Here is a 22,937-nt window from a genome sequence, read left to right as displayed (position 1 = left end):
CACCTGCTCAGGGTTTCAGGAAACAGACCGGCCTGCTGTGTGTGTGCCCTCTCACCTCCTGTCCCTGTCTCTGGAGCGAGACCGGCTCCGACGACTGGACCTCCGGCTGCGGCTGCTCCTCACCCTGCTGCCGGACGACGAGGATGAGGAAGAGGAAGAGGAGGATGAACGGCGACGCTGCTTTTTCTTCCTCCTGCTCCGTCCGTCATCCTCACTGTCAGAGGAGCGACGACCCATGCTGGCTGTGTGTCTGCTGGAAACACAAACACACACGAGTAGGATCACTGAGCAGCAATCTCAAAGTTTGTCATGAGTGATGTTCCCACCCTCCATATAACATTGGGGAACCTCATGTACAGATTGATGTGTAGACTAAGGGAGTCAAGAAATTAAATTATAAGGGGTCTTACTGTGATTAAATTATGTGATGTAAGGAACTTTCTCATGCTTTTGGAGATATTGGAGCCAAAGTCTTTATGTTTTGTTTTGTTTTTTTATCTCTGGAGTGAGAGCTCCAGTTTGATTTATAGCAGTGGTTCTCAACTGGTGAGTCGGGACCCAAAAGTGGGTCTCGGACCCGTTCTGGATGGGTCGCGGACAGCTGGTCAGAAAAGTAAATAATATTTAATGCACATCTGATGTTGGAGATGTCTTTTATTTTGAAAAATATATTGAAAGGCACACGAGACACGTGAACACATGCAGTTGTAATGGTCCTCAGTTTCTTATTATTTGCTCTGAATGCAAAGATATCAGTTTCTTATTCATGTGGCCTGAATGCAGTGAATCTTGTTTTGTTTTGTGGGTCTTTATTTTGTGCAATTTGATATTTATTCACTTTTGTGAACATGCTCTGAATGCAGAGATGCATTAGAAGTCAAATATATCGTTTTGTTGGTCTCCTTTTGTGCAGTTTAATATTTTTTTATTCACTTCTGTACATGCAGTTGTCATGGTAACTCCTCAGTTTCATTCACGTGCTCTGAAATGCGCTTTGCTCAATAAAGAGCAAGATGAGTTTTTAAAGGCTTTAAAAAAAAAATCTTGGTTTGAATTCTATAAAACTGGGTCGCGACTTAATGACCATGGGAAGATGTGGAGCCCAGAGTGAGACTAGTGGAGAACCCCTGATTTATAGGCTGTCTGTGTTGTGTGTGTTTGTTTTCTATCGTTTTCTATGGACCTAATTTGTGTCTGAAATAAAGCTTATCATCATAATATCTGAGCTTGATACACAATAAACCAAGAGCGACGTGTATTTGCTATACAATAAAACCCACACAATGTTTCAGAGCCTACACAATGTGTTGTGTTATTGTTGTTACGTTGACTACTGACAAATAGAGAGGGGTCTGTCTGTCTGTAGAGCTAGCTAATATATATCTATCTATCTATTAATAACGTAACAGTCATGTTTGCTGAAACACAACAACAGCTGTAACGTCGCTGTTGTATAGCACACGCTGTAAATATAAAAGCAGGTTCATTTAAACCCAACGTGTTGTCAGTGAGGACTTAGCTTAGCAGGCTAACTGTGCTAACTCTCCTACCGCCTGGCTGCCTGCCTGCAGCTCTCGTTTTCACTGAAGCCTTCCGGCTGCTCGTCGTTAACGAACACGTATCACACGGCGGTCAGTCGACGTTAAATGAAACATAAAATACGGCGACAGACACGGAGAAGTAGCTTTGAAATGAAAATCCCGCTCCTCACCTTTAAATTGCTGCGAAGCTCCCACAGCTGAAACATGCACCGCTCACTAGACTCTACCCGTCGATCCGGAGAGCATCGATGGAGCGCCGGCCGCTAAGTCGAGCACAGAGAAATCGATGGGCTGCCAGTTATGGGCTCAATTAGCCTATATTTTTATGAATGAGACCAAACTACTTCAGTAACGTTAATATTATTCTACTGCGGCAACCATTAAAAAAAAAAAGTAGATTCACTTATATTTTAAGTGAGCAAACAGAATTAAATTGCCACTAGTGCATGACTGATGTGGGCTTTTTGAGGATTGTCAAATGTAAACATTGGATGGTAGGCTGCTTTTTTTTTTTTTACACTGAGGCCACTTTTGCCATAGGCCTACTTTAATAAACATAGAAACACAAAGAGCCTAAATCAATGACAACACCTCTTATTCACTTCATATTTTTAAGTGTCATTGTTTTTTAAATTATTTGGTTTTTAATTTCATTCAGGTGAAAATATTCACGATAACAGGCTTTATTTATTCACATGGACCTATTATAGTCTCATATTTCGATTTCATCTGACAATAACCACAAACACACACCACAACTTGCCAGATATCATCTGCACGAGGTCATCTTCTTCTCAGATATTAAGATTTTAAACCAACATAGCTGCACACAGAGAGCTGGAAGGGCAGACAAAGCGTCCCAACAATTTTGAAGAATTAATTAATTAGAAATTCACATAACATAGGCCAGTATTAACAGGACTGGAGGTGAAACAGCCACTGTTACACTGACAACGTTTACGAGTGGTTGAATCAATATCATGCATATAGCCTAAGCATGGCTGATAAGAAACCATTTAATGTGGTTTCCACTGCAAATAGATAGGCTACAAGAGGCTGCTTATCACAGCGATTAGGAATTCACCCTGCTTTCAGATACAGCAGAAATAATAGTAATTAATGCCTATGGGTTCAAGCTGAAACATCGTTAATATTTAATCAGGGGAATTGTCGGGGCTCTGTGTGGAATTAGGTCTTTATATAGATTATCAATAAACACGCTTAATTTTGCATCAGATTCATCCCGACGTTTTCAAAATCCCGCTGTATCCTGTTACTTGTCCGCTATGTTGCCTCCTCTTCCCACTTAATTGCTCTCTCTCTCTCTACCTCTCCATCCCTCTCTCCGCTGCGTTCACTTCACCTTCACCGCCAGTGGAACAGTTGTTTATTTTTTTTTTCTCTCTTTTTCAGCAGATATAGGCAAATCATTTCGGCGGGAAAGAGTCAGTTGGAAAAAAAAAAAAAAACGTTAATTAGTGCGCCCAATGGCAAAACGCATAGCGAGAGGCACTGTAATTAAACGTTTAGCTGCTATTTAACATCCTAATGGCTTAAAAAGTCCTATGAGGATTAATATTAAGCGATATAGTCTCGCTAATGATGACAATTTAAAACACATAATTGCTGATTAGAAACATAAACCAACGCTGCACAGTAGAAACATTGAATAATTTGTCTCACAGGGTCTTAAAACTTTCATATCAGACTTATATCTATTCATTAAAGCCTACTATTTTGCACGTGAAGCAATAATAATAATAGGTGTAAAAATGTAAAATTATAAAAGAGAGATTATAATATTATTAATAATAATAGCATAATAATAATTATGATTATTATTTTGTTTTATTTATTATTAGGCTATGGTGGAATATTAAATTAGGCCTCAACCCGCTGCAGTTCTGTTACTATCTCCACTCTTTATTTTAATGCAGGCCTATTTCATGGTGAGATTCCGTTTCAAATCAAAAGCGACAACTTGCAGCCCCACGCCGAAAACTTCTGGATAAATGCACCAGGCCCGAAGCCAACCGTGTGCAATGCATGCAGCAGTTGGGGGGGGGGGGGTTCAAGCCAAATATGTTCACTGGTCTGGAGCTCGCTCTCTAAAAGCTCCCGGTGTCAGTCGTTGCCTCGCTCCTCTCTGCATCCCAGCTGGTCCGCTTTTACCTCTCCTTCCTCTCCCCGTGTCATCGCTGTGTCTTATCCCCCCCTCCTCCTCCTCCTCTTCCTCCTCATCCACCACCACCCCAGATCACAGAGATAGAGTGAGGAAGGACTCCTCGTCCATGTGCTTCCCTCTCTCTTGTCATTTTCAGATTTTTTAAGCCACACCCCTGCAGAGAGAGAGAGAGAGAGAGAGAGAGAGAGAGAGAGAGAGAGAGAGAGAGAGAGATCTATGACCATCTCCCGGGTGTTTAAAAAACTAACTCAGGACAATAGCAGCGAATGAGCGCTTAATTAAATTAATTAGTCCTTCTTGTCAATCTCGGATTAATGGCCAATAGCGACGGTGCTGCTTAATGTTTTTTTTTTTTTTTTTTTTTACTCCTCTTCTCTCTCGCTCCCATATCAGTGAAGGGGAAGGGGGGGCTCATCCCGGCATCCTGAGGGGAGGTAATTTGCACGGATCAAGGGGGCAAGGCGCCGCAAAGTATAAATACTGTGACTTCAATAGAGGATCACCAGCAGGTTCCCAACTCCGCTCTAGCAAAGGAGGAGGAATTGGCTGAGAAGATATATCGTTATATATTTTTTACCTTCTTCTCCCAGAGTTGGCAGCATCATCACCCCCTCGTATCATTTTCAAGGGGTCGACTTTAAAACGAGCCACACCATTGATGTCTTAAGCTGTCGCGGAGCAAAAGGAGTGTGAGGGAGAGAGAGTGTGTGTGGTGTGGTGTGGTGTGGTGTGTGTGTGTGGTGATTTTTTTTTCTTTTTTTCGTCTTTTTTTTTTTTTAAGAGGAGAGAAAACAGTGATGGAAGAGCTCACCGCTTTCGTGTCTAAGTCTTTCGATCAGAAAGTGAAGGAGAAGAAGGAAGTGATAACCTACCGGGAGGTGTTGGAGACTGGGGCGACGCGCGCAGGGAGCAGGGAGTCTTTATCCGCGGAGCCCGGGAGCAGAGAGGAGGCGGCCGCAGCAGCAGTCACCCGAAACGTTGCGCTCTCGCCGGGCAGGGAAACGGACATGCTCGGCCCGGAAAGAATCAGGGACGCCGGGAGCCCCAAACTCATTGACGGTAGGAGACTGCATGCTTGTAAGCTTACACAGTCTTCTTTTTTTACCCAACGCGGATGTTGTTAGAGGACTTACTGTAAGGAGGACTTAAAGCATGAGGAGGGATAAAGTCGAGAGAAAATACAGTAATCCCCCAAAACACATAGCCTAGGTCCTCCTCGCGCTTTTAGACTTACAAACATCTGTATTTAGAGTCTCGACGCTGCGGATTTTCTTTTCTTTTTCTATCAGCACACTTCTTGTGTCACTGAGTGTGGGTGTAAGTTACAGGATGATCGCGCTTTCTAAAAGGGGGAAACATTAGAAACTGGCTGCTGCTTTCTGCAACTATCATTTAGCCTGTTTTTTTTTTTTTTGTTGATCATGTTAGTGGCTCAAACTCAGCCTGGTGCACAGTGAAAAACGCTCTCTTTACACAAGTGTTTACCAGACATTAGTGCTCAGGATATTCTCCATTTCAGTCAGAGGCTTGCAGCTTGTAGTAATGACTTGCTGTGGTGCATTTTTAAAAGTTTCAATTCATAGATTCAGTGTATCAAAAAAGAAAAAGGCCTATAGCCACAGAACTACAGTGGCTATGGTAAACAACAGGGCCTCCTGTGGCAAACTATTACACAGTCTTTTTACTGGATGATTGGACTTCGGATCAATGTCTTGCATTTTTTATCTCACAAGTTTATAAAGTAAGCTATAGGTGCTCTGTTTCACTGGCACTTGGTTTCAAAAACCACTGAAGCTGACTCGACATCACGTTGATCAGAAGCCTTTGTTTAGGCTGTTTCTTTATTTTCTATAGTTTATGACTATCCATTATGATATGATATGATATGATAATCATTATAGGTTGGTCGTCAGGATTTTTATAATAGCAACGATTCAGCGAGATGGAGGTGTTTTGTACACCTGACACGCAGATCACTGCGCATTCAGAGGTGGAAACCAGTGTCCTTTCATTTTCACCCGGTGTGCACAGATGTGTTTTCATCTGTGAAACCACATCAGCTGTGATAGTAGACGGCGTGAAAATAAATCTGATGATATCTTATTACAAATATTAAATTGTACTAGTAAAGATGGAAATTGTAATTCCATAATTCATTTTAAAGAATAGGCTTAACGGTACATATAAATATAAATACATATAATAATGAAGAAAACAAAAAATGAAAATAAAAACAAAGATTGATGCCAGCATAAAATGATTCCATCCTTTAGACAGTAAATGCTTCTTGACCAGACTTGTTTTCGTGTTTAATATTTCCAAATAAACCTATTCCAACTCATTTTTAAAAAAGACATTTGGAGAAAAGCGCAGCAGCTGTCCATGTGTCCCGTGCAGCATGTTCACTGTCTTGTTATTGAAACCATGGACAAAATGTGACAACGCACAAGACAAGATATCTCAGAGTTGGGTGGCTTGTAAAAAAAAAAAAAAAAAAAAAAAAAAGACATCTGTTCGTCATGGGCAGCGTGGTTAAAAGCGGAGCTGCGACAAGCATGTATCAGACATCCAACAGTGGGCACCGCGTTGCATATTTATAAGCAGTTAATAATTAAAGAGCTTTATGTAGCTCTACAAAACATCCGAGGTCTGATAGCTCTGTGATATTTGAGGGCTGGAAGGGCATGTCTCTTTCTCTCCATCTATTTTCCTTCCTTTTATTATTCTTCTTTCTTTCTTTCTTTCCTTAGCATCATTAAATGACTACGATCAAGGCTTTAACTCACAATGTGTAGGTCGATTAAAAAAAAAAAATCCTCGCTCCTTTGTGTTGGAACTATTTAATAGTCAGAGTCGCTGAATGTTTTTTTTTTCAGTTATTTTATCCCCTATATATTGAAGCAGAGTTTTCACACTTAGTTTGGTTTATTTTAAATAAAAATCCTATGTCTTTAGCTGCACCAAACCGATGTAAGCCTTGTGACAACCAATTCAATTTTTCAGAATAAAAGCATAGAAGAAATTTTCACAACTGTGTTCGATGATGAAGGCCCACGATGACCACATACAGGCTGGAGGTCACAGCAGTCCGGCAGCATGACACTGATGTCTATATCCCCCTCTGTCTCTCTCTCTCTCCTCTCACAGGCACCACGGACGTGAAGGAAAGGAAAGAGGACTCCAAACCTATAGAGGACGAGGCACAGACTAAAATCAAACAGAGGAGAAGTCGGACTAACTTCACGTTAGAGCAGCTCAACGAGCTGGAGCGGCTGTTCGATGAGACGCACTACCCGGACGCCTTCATGCGGGAGGAGCTAAGCCAGCGACTAGGACTGTCGGAGGCCCGAGTGCAGGTAGGGACAGCCATACTCCACTGGACGTGTAGAAATGTTCCATACAAAACAAGAAAAAAAAGAAAAGAAATAATAATAATAATAATATAATAATTATTATTATTATAATAATGGGAATTGTGCAGAACTTTTTCAAAGACAGTGACGCCATTTTTAATCAACGCTACAAAACAACAACCACACATCCTGACACACAATCAAAAATTGATTATCATTAATATCATCATCAACAACATTATTATTATCATCACCATGGCAGTGGGAGTCTCTTTCCTGTTTCCTGAACCAAATTCTTGAATTAAAAAATTACAGCCTTCTCAATACCATCTAATACTGCCTATCATTTTGGTTATAATGATGATGATGATAACAATGGTGATAAGAGGAAGAAAATAATAACAAATGTTACCAGTGAGAAATGTACACACACACACACACACACACACACACACACACACACACACACACACACACACACACACACACACTCACTTGCACTATAGAGTACAGACCTGAGTGTGTGAGACCGGTCAGAGGAAGCTTGTGTGTGTTTTCAAGTTTCAATAAGTTGTTACCAGGTTTTTAAGAAGGTAAAAACGATCGGTTTACAACTCCCCATCACAATATTACTGTCAGATTATTATTATTCCCCCTCCTCAGCACGTTTTCCCCCTTTTTATTCTCAGTAATCATCCCAATAAGGCCTTTTGCTTGTGTCACGAGAGTCGTTGTGTCGAGTTATTGTCCAAATCCACCGAAACAAATAAGCCTACAAATATTTGCCTTCAGTTTCATGGGTGCATGTCTCCACCGAGGCCCTGTGTCTTTTTTGTCAGAGCTGCTGCTGCTGTCGTTTTTCATGGGGACACACCATCTGCGCAGAAACCCAGTAAGGCTTCAGCAGCCAGTCAGAGGGGGTGGGAGAGAGGGGGGAGAGGGGAGCACTGAGGAGGGTGGTGGGGGCTCAGACATGTCTTGTGTAACGGGATCAGGGAAGGAGGTTGATGTGTGTGTGAGTGTGAGTGTGTGTGTGGGTGGGGGTGGGGGTGGGGGGGCAGTGAACATATAGACAACTCTTCTCATCTGATTTATCAAAAACCTTATAATATCTTAGTCCAGACTCTCTGTGTTTTTTTTATATCCCATATGCCCCGGCTCAGGGGAGGACTGGGCATTTGTCTCCATAGCTACTGAATATGGCGGTCAGTCCGAGGGAGAGAGAGAGAAAAAAAGAAGAAAATCATAAAAACGAGTTTGAAAGATCCCCATCCCAAACTTACCCCCCCAAACAAAAGTTAAAGCCAGCTTTTTTTTGCAGGGCTCTCCCCGCCTGAACTGGAATCTCACCAATAAGGCGTATTGTGTCCCGAACAAGGAGCACAGCTCAGGGATTTGCATAAATTATGTATTATTTTCTACCCAAATCAAGAACAGCACTCCCTCCCTCTGCCTCTTTTCTCTCTGTTACAATATCTTTTTTTTTTTTTTTTACCAGTTGCATACAGAGACCACACATTTATTTTGATTTATTTTTTTTATTCTTTTTGTCGTCTAAATTCTGTCTCAATCAATATCAACATTCAGTTTTTTTTTTTTGCTACTTTATTATCATGGCTATAAATTCTACCTGAAGCGTGCACAAAAGCACTTCCGATTGACATCCACTGTGGTCAATAAATGAAGCCAGCTGACAGCCAGATCAATATGATATTTCAATCATGCTTTCAGGAGCTTGTATATGGACCTATAATGTAAGGAGGGAGGAGGGAGATTGCAGATTGACATGTTGTATTGTGGACTAATTTAGCCCGAGCTTTGTGTTGTGTGTGTGTGTGTGTGTCTATGTGTGTGTGTGTGTGTGGGGAGAGATTCAAAGCAGATTATCATCGTAATAAATCGTTTAATCTGTGTTCCAAGGCTTCTTCTCTGAAATTGCTTGTCGATTTCAACAGAAGGAAAAAGAGAAGTGAGCTGTTCTTTGAAGCGCCTTTTTCTCTTCTATCTCTTCTTCTTTTTTGTGCAAGTGCGTGTTATTATATGGCGGTGATTAGACAAAACTGCGAGGCATTTTTTAAGCGTTTCTCTGACATGGATTTTCTGCAGATAAGGGTAATTAATTTCAGCGGTCATTTAATGAGAGGGAGATGCTCTCAGATCGCCTTGCTCTGATGTCAAAAGAAAAAAAAAACCTAGCTGCTATTGCTTGCTATTCGATATCTGAGGGTCCATTCAACCCATCGGGGACGCGAATCTATAGAAAGATGAAACCAACGCTGACAAGGTTATTTATTATAGTCCCTGCACATTTCCAACACGACTGCCTCTTCTCCTCTTAAATAATATTTAATTTCAGTAAATGCACTACTACGACTTTCCTTTTTTTCTCTCCTCTTCCTTTTGCTCAGCTCCACGCGCTCCACTCTTCCCTGGTTGTAGACTAAATGCAATAATTAAAATCTGGGGTTAAGCAGTGTCATTAATATTTCAGTGCTCCTCGGGGATATTGTTTTTCTGCGGTTGTTGTCACTTTGAGCGGAATTACACATGGCCTCACAAGCAGCTGCCAATCAGTGGGTCTCTAATTAATTTCTGTCCCTGCAGGTTTGGTTCCAGAATAGAAGAGCCAAATGCAGAAAGCAGGAAAACCAGCTACATAAAGGTAAGCTTCTTTTTCCTTTTCTTTTCAAACCCTGCATTGCTCCTTATTCTATTCTATTACAATCTATCTTACATGCTCAAAATGCGTGTAACATCCTTCATCTTTATCCACGTGCTCCTGCTCGGCTGGTGGTTTCATTCCCAGTTAATTATGCCATCAAAAAAAAAAGAAAAAAAAGAAAAGCAGCCAGCTTCTTTAGTGAGCGTTTATGTTGGACATTATTAAAGTTTACTCCGCCAGTCAGCCCCACGCATGCTCTGCTCGTTATTCAGTCTTTGTGGTTTGGAATATGCTCCTCACAATGAGGCTATCATCTGTCTGTGTGTGTGTGTTTTTGCAGGAGTCCTGATTGGAGCAGCGAATCAGTTTGAAGCTTGTCGTGTAGCGCCATATGTCAACGTGGGGGCTTTGCGGATGCCATTCCAACAGGCAAGTTTACTTTGAAGCGTCTAGTCGTAGAGAGAGAGAAAAAAAAGAGCAGACCCCACCATCCCCGGACTGCTGTCTTGGCACAGGCTCTGCCCAAGTGCTATGCAAAGACTCCAGTTCCAATGAAGGGGGTAACTAGACTCTTATTACCACACTGACAAGAACACTGAGCCAGTTCCCTCTGTTGTTTTAAGGATCATTTGTAGGGGGGATAAGTCTGTGGCCTAAACAAGGCGAGGACATCCTCAATGTTTTTTTAATCACTATCTGCAAATGAGAGTTAAGGTCTGTTGTGTCTAATGCAGAGGTGTGATTTTGATTTTTTTGGTATAGCTACTGAGCTGTGCATCTGTAGGTGGGGCACAGTGTGATTCTGGACAGCATAGGAACATTATTTGCATAATTTGTTGCCACTTTTTTTTTTGGCCTGAGATGGATTTATTATCTTTGTTTACATCTCGTAGGCAAAGGGCCAAGTTTCCCCTAAAGGTGCTGAAAGTTTGAAATGAGATTAGATTTCATGTTATTGATGTATTTTCACATAAAAGCTCAAATTTGACCTTTGATTGAGAGGCGCTGCAGCCAGCACACAGAGCTTAGTGGTGGCCTCTAACCACTGGGTCATCCTCACCATCCTTACCTGAGCTGAACCACATCTATAGGCTACTATACTGCAGTCACACTAGTTCAATGTCCCATCATCACACAACCCACTGCAAAGTTAACGCATGTTCTCCCCCCTCCCCCCCCTTCTCTCCTCCCCCCTCTATCCGTGCGTCCCGTCCCGTAGGATAGTCATTGCAACGTGCCGCCCTTCTCCTTTCAGGTGCAGGCGCAACTGCAGCTGGACAGCGCCGTGGCCCACGCGCAGCACCACCTGCACTCTCACCTGGCGGCGCACGCGCCCTACATGATGTTCCCCGCGCCGCCGTTCGGGTTGCCCCTGGCGACGCTCGCGGCCGAGTCAGCCTCCGCGGCCTCCGTCGTGGCCGCCGCCGCCGCCGCCAAGAACACCAGCAAGAACTCGAGCATCGCCGACCTGAGACTCAAGGCCAAAAAGCACACGGCCGCGCTGGGACTGTGACGCCAGGGAGACGCGCGGACGCGAGGCGCGCGCATCCTACCCGGCGCGTCCTCGCGACCCACAGACACTGAACAAAGTGAAGAAATTCAAGGACAGAGTGAGAGAAAAACTCATCCGTGGACTTTATTTATGTTTCCTCTTTCCAATGAAGGACGACGAGTAAAACTATAAAAATAAAAAATAGGCTATTTATGAGATAAAGAGAAAAAAAGACATTGACCTGATAGCCTTCACACACGAGATTCTTCTTTTTTTTGGACATTAACACAAAAAAAAGGCAAAAAGGACAGCCAGGCCACGCGGGGTCCTTCACTGAGGATGGCGACTGGACACCCTGAGGAAGAGGAGGAGGAGGAGGAGGAAGGAGGAAGCAGCTGGGACGGTCGATACTTTGCCAAACATGGCGAACCCACCATTCTGCAGTTGTTTTGTTCTGATTTAATATTATATTATTATTGTTCTGATTCATTTTGAACCTATATAGAGGCTGGCCTCGGTATATTTCAAAAAAACACTTTCTCTGTGAAAGGACAGAGCGGGGATTCTGTGACTAAAATAAGACACAACCACACACAGCAAAGCTACAATATTCGAGGTGTTTCTCCCTCTTCTGTTTCCTGTCCAAATTCCAAAACGCCTCAGCTGTGTTTGCATGAGTTTGGCTCCACGGATGACGTGATCTGAGCCATCTCTCTCTCTCTATCTATCTCCCTCACCTTCCTCTCTCTCATTCTCTCCCCTCTCTTCCTCTTTCCTCCCCCTCTCTGAGGTGAGGCAACTCTCACTTGAATGTTTGGCCTATATTTGACCTTGTTTGGACCTCCTCTGGTAAAGGTGAAACTATAATGGCGACACACCAGAAATGTGAGATTATAATATATGTGTAGGCTACAAGCTGAACTCGTTGTCAGGATCTATACCAGATCTAGTGTCCATTATTTACAAGGTGGTGATTTGCCCCCCACCCCAACCCCCCTTCTAAAGGAGAGCGTCTATGTCACGAGCACCGTCTTTAACCACAAGTTACCCAACAAACGAACAAACCACAGTTAACACGAGGACTATGAGAACCGGTACGGGCACGTGTAAAATATGTTTATACACAAGAAAACATGCATTATTTTTATTATTTAGTGGCTTTATGAATGCCTTGTGGGGAAATTGTTCATTTTTTGTATTTTACTTTATTTCCGTGTATTAAAAAAATCACGTGCTTTCTGTATGTAATTTTGATGTTTTTATAACAGTGAAAGTGAACTTGCCTGAGGCACGGGTTTCTAAAAAAAAAGAAGAAAAAAGAAGAAAGATATTCATGAAATTGTTTTACTTTTTTCCATCACATGTGAAACGTGAATCCACCGAAACAAAATGTTTTTCGTTCCTATAATAAATTAACTAAAGTTTCTTTAATGAGTTGACATTATTTTTACTCTTATTTAAATTGGCATTATTATTATTATTATTATTATTATTATTATTATTATTATTATTATTATTATTATTATTATTATTATTGTCAATGTTTCTGGCGGTAAAGCTTTGAGGGCAACAGATTTTTAATAATTCATGCCTGTAGCTATAGGTCTTTTGATAACGTCACAGTTGTGACAGGCCCGTTTAGTCAGGAACATGGCTGTCTGTTGCTGCTCCCAAGCCAAACCGATGCATTATTCATGGTTTGGTTATGGAGCTTTTTGGAGTGGAGGACTGGTAATTTCCAGTACACGCTAGAATAACAGCCAGATAAAGGACACAATAGGGGAGAATCGGGCCAGTTCAGTGACTCAACGGTGAAGTTTTGCTGTATTAAAACAATTGAAATGCACTTATTTTTTTATTTTTTATTTTTTTTATGGGTGACAGGCTCATTCAGATTTAAAACGACTGATAATTATATAAGGCAAAACATACATTTTAAATGCAGCAGTGATTGTTTGTCCATATCAGTTTGCAGATTATAGATAGGCTTTAATTCAATCGAGAATGCATTTAACAAATTCCGTAACTTGCGCTTTAACACCAGCATCATTTCAGATATTCTAAGTAACTGTGATTTTTCTTCTTCTAATGTAACAGTTTAACATCTTGACATTATCTTAAGTAATATAGATTAATTCCAGCTGTGAATCTACTCACCCCTCCTCTTGGCCCTCTGCCCATATCGGGGTGTAAATGTTCTGTTTATGTGTTACGGCCTGAACTTGGGTATTTATGCATGAAAATATACAGGCAGTTGACAATGCACTTAAACAAGGCCAAGGTCGCTGTGGGGGAAAAAAAAACAAAACAATTTATTTATTAACGCCCGCCTCACTTGACTTACAAATCTGCCTGATTCATTTCCTGACATCTTAACCGCCTCTTATTGAACATTTAATAAACACCTGACACGGGAGCCTGTAATTATAGGAATCCAGATCGCATTACCCTTCCGATATCTCCACACAAAACACAATGTCTTTAGCTATTAATTAATACTGATCTCACTGAGTCTGCACTAGTTTGTGTATCCCGCCGTTTGGGGCAGGATTTAGACGCCAAAACTATTGAATTATTGATTGTGCGCCTCGCCAGTAATGGAGGAGACGGAACTGGGAAACTGCTGAGTCGGGAGCGCGCATTGCTGCCCTGCGATGGAACAGAAACACCGAGGGTCGGGGGGGCGCGCACATGCCCCTGTGACTGTCAGAAGGCTGTGTGTGTGTGTGTGTGTGTGTGTGTGTGTGTGTGTAACCAGCAGTGTTTTTACTAGTGACCATGAGGTGAGGTGAGGTTCATCGGAGTAGTTATGTCACATTAATTACATTGTTCAGACATGATTTAGTACATATTCAGTTATTTCATGAAGAAAGAGTTGGGCCTGAGGCGTCTCATTTTGTCTCCATGACAAATCCTCCATTGGAATAATAAGAAAACTGATTTAATACATAATAGTAATATGAGATTAAAAATGCCATAAACTAGGCCTACAAGTGTCAAAAATACTCATTATTCAGTACACCACAAGGACATTCCTGTATGGTTTAATGAAAACAAGAGCAAATTTGTGAAGGGATAATTAATTTCCAGTAATATTTAGAATCACCTGAAGGACTTGTCAGACTAAATGAAGTCAGTGCACTCGTACACTCATCCTCCCTGCTCTCCTTCACCGCTCCAGTCTGGGTCCAGAGTCTGGGTTCCTGTGTGAACACAGAGAGAGTCACGGTCCGGCTGGCAGCTATCGGCGTGTCCTGAGGTGTGTGGTGCTGCTGGAGTGGAGAGGGTCTCTGCTCTGAGGGGGCCCAGGAGACAATGAGACGGGGACACACAAGTGTTCTCTTGATTAGACATGGAGACGACCAGCGCTCTCACCCTCCTCTCAACACACTCTTTAAGACACATACACACACACACACACATACACACACGCCCACGCAGCCAGCCGGGAGCCAGCCACGCAGCCAGGCTCTCTCTCTCTCTCCCTCTCTCCCCTGGCTTCTTCTCACTGTCTTTCTCCCCCCTCGTTCATTCCTTCCCTGCTTTTTCCTTCTAGGTCTCTCACCGCTTCGTCAACTTGTGCACACTCTCACTTTTCCTCTGTCTCTCTCTCTCTCTTTCTCTTTCTTGCAGTGGATAATGGTACATTGAGTTGTAGGAGTCAAGAGTGGGCCAATTGCATTTGACTTTATCAACTGAATGAAAACAGCACCGGACAATGTAGAAATCCAAATGCATGGGAGAAAACATACACACCTACACACACATATACACACACATCATCATCATCATCAAAGCCTGGTGAGTCACAACAGCACTCCACACCATGGAATCCTTCATATCAACTGGTGCTGTCTTGTTGCTATATTTACCCCACTACAACCCCTGAGACAAATACACTACTCTCTCATTTCCCGCACTTGGCCCTTTATCAAATTAGGGCACGTTAAACAATCTCACAGAGCAGTTTTTACTGACAGCAGAGGCTTTTTTTTTTTCCTTTTGCATGTGAATGGCTGTGGCTAAATGTGATTGTATATCCCATTTGTAGCCATGAATGCTTGTGCGTGTATGAATTTATGTGAGAAAGTATGTGAGAGAGCTCCCTTTCTCTTCTATTCTCTCTAAGGGCTCGCCTTTGTTACATGTTAGGAGTGCTCAAAGAGCAGGACGCACACAGCACTGCACCAAAGACAACAACCATCAGGAGCAGCGGCAGATAAAAGACCAACTTCAAAGACATCAAATGGAGCGAAAGTGAAAAAGAAACCTGCTGAAAAACTCCCTCCAGTAGCACTCAGGCCAGCAATTAGGACGCCATATCGCTGCCTGTTATCACATGCATGCACCATATAGGCCTGGGTGGCTAACTGCAGCACTCGGTGTGGGTTGCAAGTCAGCAGAGAATTACATGCGTTCATAGAGCTCGACTGTAACAGTGTATTTAATTTCACTGTAGGATGAAAAGTGGGTGTTCACGCAGATCTGACCCCTGCTATGACCAGGCAGGCTTAACCGTGGTGATTACAGACAGAGAAAAACAAAAGTCTATATCTCCAGCTCCCTTCTATTCAGCAGCTAAGTAGAACAAAACAAAACAGAGGTCAGAACAAAACAAGAAGTCTAATTGTTTCACTGTTTCCTGTTTAGGTGCCCCAGGGCAATCTACACATTTTTATGTACTGGCTGCATTTTATTTGTTATTAATTCGTTTCCAGTTGCAGCTGGTTTGCAGATTACGGAGATAACATAATGTATAACTCCCTGTCCTGGGAAGAAGACATAACAAGGGTGTATGTGTTGAGACCTGTGGGCATTAGAAGCTAAGAGGGGATTTTATTGTTTCCATTGGAGAAAAAAAAGGTGATATTTGGTGTATTGTAGATGCACTGGGGAGCGAGATTGTGTGCCTTTTTTTTGTGTGTGTGTGTGCAGGCTTATGTGTGCATTGTGGTCTCACAGAGAAAGAGTGTGAGAACAAAATGAAATGTTAAGCCAGGAAGAGACAGAGAGAAGGGGAGCGACGAGGGGCTCACACAGTAAATGTTGTACATTTGGCCCACGCCGCTCTGTATTTACAAGCTGGTAAGATCCAATCATCTGTGTGTGAGTATAATCGAGTACTTGCTTTTCAATCATCAGATGTTTGTACACAGAGTCTTAAATTCCAAAAAGCCTGGTGGAAACACAGGCCTAACTCATCTCATATTGATTGTGTTCACGCTGTCTGAAGTTTACAAAATGTCATTTTTAAATGTCATGAAATGACAAAAAAGCCGACAAATCACCCAATATTTGTATCAGGATGCTCAAGTGTCTTTTTATTGTGGGCAAATCCGGGGAGGTCCAGGATCATTCATTCTGGGGCTAAATGCTTTTTTCAACATTCTGTCTAAGGAACCATTTATGACCATTTATATATCTGTCAACCGCATTCAAATGCTCTCTGAACTTGTGACAGGCGTGTGTGGTCAAGGCAAAGTTTAGATGTGATGGAAAATAGCCCCTGGTTTTCACTGCGAGCATCAATCACCTGTGTACTGTAAATGTTATACTCAGAAAGCTGTTAGTTGTTTTCACATAGCCATAAATCTCACCATGCGCACTACAAAAATCAATACATCTTACTGATGTTAGAAAACATACAAATCTGTGATGGATATGCTAGCTGCAATTCACTTATGGTTTTTCATTCAGTAGTTGCATACAAACACATCATAACTTTACGAGGGACACGTTAGGATTGCCTCATAATGTGACCTAAGGAATCTGTAAACATTAACAATATTATAGTTTTGTATGAAATTGGCCTGAACTACTGGCACATGCGGCATCAGGCAAAGTTTATTATGGGGTGCTTCCAAACAAGTTGAAAACTTCATGATGTCAAGTTGATGATTTACATTTCTATGAAATTCAAGATTTGGGCTCTTCAACTCATTCAATGTAAATTATTTTGCAGTGCCCATCTGTTCAACTTTAAAGTTAAAATACACAAGCACTAAGATCACTGTATTCATTCAAGATCAGACAACTGGAATCTGTATTTTCCTCAATCATCGTGTTTATACTGTTTATACCTAGTATTATACCTAGTAAAAAGAAAACAGCTGTAAAAAAATAAAAAATAATGGGACCATGACCATGTATTTGCAAAGTGTTGCATGTCATCCTCCGTCACTCTCCCCTCATTTCCTGTCTTTCCTAAAGAACATTACACACCCCTAATCCTACAACCCCCGCCCATTTGTGACAGAAATGGTCAAATTTACCAAGTATCATAGTATTATTAGTACGAATAAGGTACTAATAGTGCATGAAAATAGCTTTTGTGGGTGTTATTCTAATTAATGGATACTAATCCATTCATGTTAAAGTAGCTGAATGTAGTTGTTCATCTTTATGAATTGATTTAAACAATTTCTGTTTAGTAGCTTTATCCATAACAGTTTGTATGTTTTTGTTTCCCATGTTATGTAAAATTATGTTGTATTCAATGGACTTGCATCCCACATGTCAGCTGTAGCTATAGGATACCATAAATGTTTAAGACTAAAATAAAATGCTACATTAGCCACAACATCATAAGTTTGAGCCCCACATTTACCGCCTGCTTTTCAGCTATATTTAAGCTAAAGGCAAAAATGTCATCAAAATGACATTAAATGTCCGTTTAACCATGTAATAAACTATTGTATGTTTTTTTTTTCCTACAGTGGACATGACATGGTAGCAGTCTTTATTACATAGGACTTGCTAAAGCTAAAACATTATTCATGAAAACTAAAGTTTACCTATCCTGAGTCCTCTGCTGTATATTAATAAGTCTTTGGGGCAGTGGAATATGGGAGCAAGAGGTCAAGTGCTTTAGATGTAATAGAATTTTAAAGCAGGAGAGTGTCTGTCATCCAGGGCATCTTATTCAGATGTTTTCATTGATCCTGCCACTTGTGTCCCCTCATTGATACAGCAGTATTGACAGCTGTATTGCTATGGTAATTTACTCCTTAGGTGAGTGCATGTACGTCGCCGTCCCTGGGCTGGGAGATAAATACACACAAGCACCACATGCAATCGCCACGCACACATGTACACACGTCGCATAATGGGCTAATAAGCAGGAGCATGAAAGGTAATGTATAATGGTGCGGGCCCATGTCAAGTTCAACTGGGAGCGGTGGGGTTGAGTGGGCCGTGTGAGTCACTGGTGGGAAGAATGCATCTTGTTTTAATGCAGGCTAATGAAAATTGATGTCACAAGCTGAGAGAAGGGCAGACAAAATGCGAAGAGCTGACTGCGCTGCATTATGAGGCCAAGGAGGCATCGGAGGAGGCAGGACCCCATAGTGGTGCGACGTTCTATTGGATTACAGTGTTGGCTCAACAATCTGCCAACGTCTAATTAAATAGGCCTGCATTAGCTTCCTGCACGGCGGGGGGTGTGAGAGACGGACACTATCTCATTCTGAAATGGGATGTAAAAATAGATCTCGCAAGTTAGCCCACACTCACGCTACCTCCCTCCTGAGATATAACTACTTCTCAGTGTGTGACCGTCTCTCTCTCTCTGTCTCTCCGAGTTATGCACACTCTTTATTTTTTTAGCCTCTTTATATCATCCCTCTTGATACAAACTAAACAAAGAAAATGACTGTTAGAATTTGTCAGCACAATTTAAGGCATGTTTATTTAGTGGTTTCTTAAATGCGTATAGAACGAAGACTGTGGAAGAGTCCATTTTTTGAAAAGTTTAACACCGAAAAAACCCTGGACTGCAGTGAACGAGATGAACAAAAAAAATGAAAAAAAAACCCCTCCCTTTTTGTTTTGCAATGGAAATAAATTCAAGGAAGTGACACATGTATTGAGAATGAATATCGCATGCATCCTAAAATAGCTGACACTTGCTGCGGCAGATAACTGGCTGTGTTATGGAGAGGAAGGAAGTGAGCTGATTGAAAACAACTATATCTCTCAACTGGCAGTGATAATTCAAAAAAACAGATTTAACATTGTGACGTGAATCCTTTTTTTTTTGGAAATTGTTCAGCTGACTGACTGAGTGACATTGGATTTGGACCTCGCTGGACTGAAGAGCTTGGAATGTGAAGGGTCTAGAGGGAAAGTCGTGGAGAAAGTAGAGTTAGGAGGACAATGGCAGTGATAGGAGAAGAACAGATAGGGAGAGAGGAGTATGTTGGAGAAGCTAGATGGAGGTGCCAAAGACATGAGTGTGCCAAAGAGGAAGCACTTTGTTGAACTAAAGCATGTTCGAGAGACTGCCTCTTATCTTAATGATGACAGGGACCCTTTTAAAGGGTCACATGTAACACACTGTGATCTGGAAGTGCTCTTGTAGGACCACCTTAGAGAAACTGAAGGGAGAGACTGGTTTAAGTCTAATCCTTGCCTGCAAATCTGGTTTAATGTACAAAACATTGCACCTAAAATATAAAGTAGATTCAGGCCTGCAAAGGATCACGACAACAACCGCTGTGAGTCATGACTCAGTAAAAGTCTGCAGTCTGGTTTTCTTTTCTGGAAGTGAGTTTTCAACATTGCAACCACCATGGAAAATTCCTCCTTATACATTAAGTCGAGTTGTTTTTGATGTTTAAGACTATGAGAGAGTTGTTGATTTAAATCTAATGCTCTTTTCAAGCACTAGATTGTAGTGCGGTTACATTATATTGTTAAGTTAATCTCATTGCTTGCCTTCCATTTTACACAGTGGCAGGTGGGAGCAAATCAGTGTTTTTTAGAAATAGTTAGGCAGTTTGGGAAATGATCTTATTTGATTTCAAGTGGAAAACTAGAATAGACTAATGTCTCATGTCTGTGATAAACAGAGCAGTTACTTATCTGGAAATGAACAAAACAGCTTGCACAGCTCTGTCCAAAGCTAACATCTTGTTTTGTAAATAGGCTACTGTTCAAAGGAAGACACAGTCCAGTGTATAACCTCCCCCAAAATAGCAAATAGTCATTTTTACTTTACATTTTTGTATAAGGATTGCTGGTGGTACAATTTTATTATCTTTGAACTGAGTGTTTACCCATTTCCATCCTTTCTACTAAGCTAGGCAGCAGTGCTAGCTTCAAATATGGAGTACAGGCCTTGCCGCCTTAGAGGAGTAGCAATCTTCTCATAATAAACATTGCAATGATCATTTAAACCGCATTGTTTGAAGTTGTAGCCTAAGTTATAACGGTTCATTGTGAGGTGTTTCAAAAACCTACATATTTTGCTTGATTTTTGATCATTTCATGACGGCAGGATTCAGTTTGGTGTCTCCATTGGTTGACACTGGGTACCTTTGGACAGACCCACAGCGGCCTGCTACATCTCAAAGACAGTATTTGCAAATATTATCACGTTATTGGAACCATATGTGGTGGTTGGTTATATGGAAAAACACAAGATATATGACATTCTGGGTAAAGTAGGCATATACAATACAGAGCTGCACACTGCTAATAAAAGCATTACTATAATGTTTTTTGCAGTAACTTGGTTTGAGACTTGTTTAACATGTTCTACATGCAAAATTGGAAATTCTAAATGACAAAGATTACATTGAGATTGTTTTTCTGTTGAGCCTTAAATGCACATATAAAGACAGAAATGCGGTCACAGAAGCTTTTCCCAGTAACATCCAGCATTTTTCAATCGCATAAGGCTTTACAAGATATAATTGTGAGCTTTGTGCTGCTGCTAACGTCAGCACTTCTTCATATTAGTCACAATTGTTTAATTTATTCCCTAAAAAGCCATTTTTCTTTTGTGAGTGGGTTGGATAAATATAGCGCTGCCTCTCTGAGAGTAGGTTTAAGTAGCTTGTGATGGAGCAAATGTAATGTATCTTTATAATATTTCCTTTGGGTGATATTTACAATCCCAACACTCATATCACAGTGATTTCCCCTAAATACTATTAGAAATAATTTGGGGAAACAGCAACATGCCAGAGTAACTGAACTTCTCATAACTGCTCACTCAATTGGCTCTACGACCAAGATGTGAAATGAAAACCTGAGTCGAGAGCCTGCAGACCACAGAGAGACAGTGTAGTGTGGTCTGGAGGGGGTGTGTGGACACAGAAGAGATCTGAGCACTGTAAAAACACATCCCTCCGGCACCATTATATAAGCATACATATGGGACAGTAAAAATGGAAGACGACACTTTAAATGACATTATTATAAAATGCAATACTCCTGGAATGATCCCTTATTAAATTAGGCCCTATGATCCAAGATGAATTTCCCGCTTCCCTAATCCATCAAGAGGGGAATATTAAAAGATAGGCCTCAACTGGCATTAGAAGCTCACTCCGTCTTGACTTTCATTATTCTGCATTAGGGTGCTGCTGGGGGAGAGCCTCTTAATGAGAATTACAATGATTCACTGGCCCCGGCCCCACTTCTGACAAGTCAAATATTAACTCCTCAGTCACAGCTGTCGGAATTAAAATACTTTGTAGCCGCGGACGTGCTAAATTAAATTGGCCTTTTATGTTCCTTACATGGCTGACCCCTGTGGGGCTCCACCACCTCAGTTGCCACCGAGGCGGCTATAACAGAGCAAGAGCAAGAGACGGAGTGTATGCACACAGTAGGGCATGCATGTATGCTGCACACACAGGCAGGCTCGAACGAAAACAAACATTTTCTGTCCCCTGTGTGTCATTCTGTCATCCTCTCTCACTATCGGCTCTGTTCTCTCCGTTTTCCTTCATTCTGTGCTTCTCACCAGAGGCTGTTTCCTTGGCAGACATCTTCTCTGCTCTGTTTGTTTGATAGCCAGTGTCAGCTACTGTCGACTACTGTCTGTGTTTCACTATGGTCTCTCTCTATTAGCAGGGCCACAGAAACACATAAAGGCTCCTCACCTGTTGCTTGCCCTTCATGTTGAACAGCCAAATAGATTAACATAACAGAGCAGCCTTTTCAAAGAGCAAGGGGAACTTTGTTCTACTGTGATTAGGGTTTAGTATGCAGACAACAAATCAAATTTATATTGACCTTTAAAAGTTTTATTTCAGTTCATTTGCACTCACTTAAGCAGAGGGCTAGGGCTGGCGGACCCGCGCTCCAGTCTGCCTACCAAATTCCTCTGTGTGTGCTGCAGCGCTCGCTGGGCGGTTCCTCCGCCTGCGCCGCTCGCTAGCTCGCTCTGGCCCCAAGGTCATGTGCAGTGACGGTGAGAACGGGGAGGTTTTCTGCCTTTTTTTGCTCGCCTTTCCCCAGCAGCATTTCTGCTCTGCTCGCGTTGCCAGCAGAGCCCTGAATCTTTCTCCCGCTCCGTTTGAGCTCCTTACAAACAGACGATCGATTTCACTGGGAGAGAGAGAGGGAAGAGGGAGAGGGAAAATATAACTGCCAGTGACCCTGCAGTCTGAAAATGCTGCACTTGAAATCGCTGGATTTTTTTTTTTTTTTAAAGCACACACTGATGCCCCAGGACATGTCACCTCTCCCCTTTCAAAAGTCAACTGAATGAATAAAGAAATGGATGGAGCTGATAAAGAAAACAAAAAAACGGCCAAATGGAAGAGAGTGGAGGATTAATTCAGTGGGCAGATGGGTCTTGGTGTCAATTTGAGCTATTCTGATCCAATGAATTGAAACCAGAGCTTCAACCAAGCCCCAAACAAGTCACCTTTGACCTTCATGACAGATATAATACTGATACTCTATATTC

At 41.8% G+C, this 22,937-nt stretch overlaps 2 protein-coding genes across 3 annotated transcripts in view; one reads left to right on the top strand and one right to left on the bottom strand.

The window, feature by feature from the left end:
* Positions 1-1,777, bottom strand: part of rsrc1 (arginine/serine-rich coiled-coil 1) — a 130,457-nt gene extending 128,680 nt beyond the window's left edge. The window contains exons 1-2 of the mRNA XM_085796497.1: positions 1,712-1,777; positions 56-253 (exon numbers count right to left, since the gene is read on the bottom strand). Coding sequence (XP_085652623.1) covers positions 56-237 — 182 coding nt within the window. The 5' untranslated portion in view covers positions 238-253; positions 1,712-1,777. The remainder of the gene's footprint in view (positions 1-55; positions 254-1,711) is intronic.
* A 2,681-nt stretch (positions 1,778-4,458) lies between these two features.
* On the top strand, positions 4,459-12,555 carry shox2 (shox homeobox 2). 2 transcript variants are annotated; one of them, XM_085796491.1, is made up of 5 exons: positions 4,459-4,785; positions 6,874-7,082; positions 9,684-9,741; positions 10,082-10,170; positions 10,997-12,555. In XM_085796491.1, the coding sequence occupies exons 1-5, from the start codon at positions 4,524-4,526 to the stop codon at positions 11,252-11,254; spliced, it is 876 nt and encodes a 291-aa protein (XP_085652617.1). In that variant the 5' UTR covers positions 4,459-4,523; the 3' UTR covers positions 11,255-12,555. The 2 variants fall into 2 exon arrangements, with proteins under 2 accessions (XP_085652617.1, XP_085652616.1); XM_085796490.1 differs by having other exon boundaries at positions 10,961-12,555.
* The last annotated feature ends 10,382 nt before the right edge of the window (positions 12,556-22,937 follow it).

The sequence above is a fragment of the Trachurus japonicus genome, chromosome 13, assembly GCF_045865225.1.
Source record: "Trachurus japonicus isolate A0001 chromosome 13, Traja_1.0".
In the NCBI taxonomy this organism is placed as follows: Eukaryota; Metazoa; Chordata; class Actinopteri; order Carangiformes; family Carangidae; genus Trachurus; species Trachurus japonicus.
The sequence above is the reverse complement of the archived record's forward strand: the minus strand, read 5'-3'. Positions and strand labels throughout refer to the sequence as shown.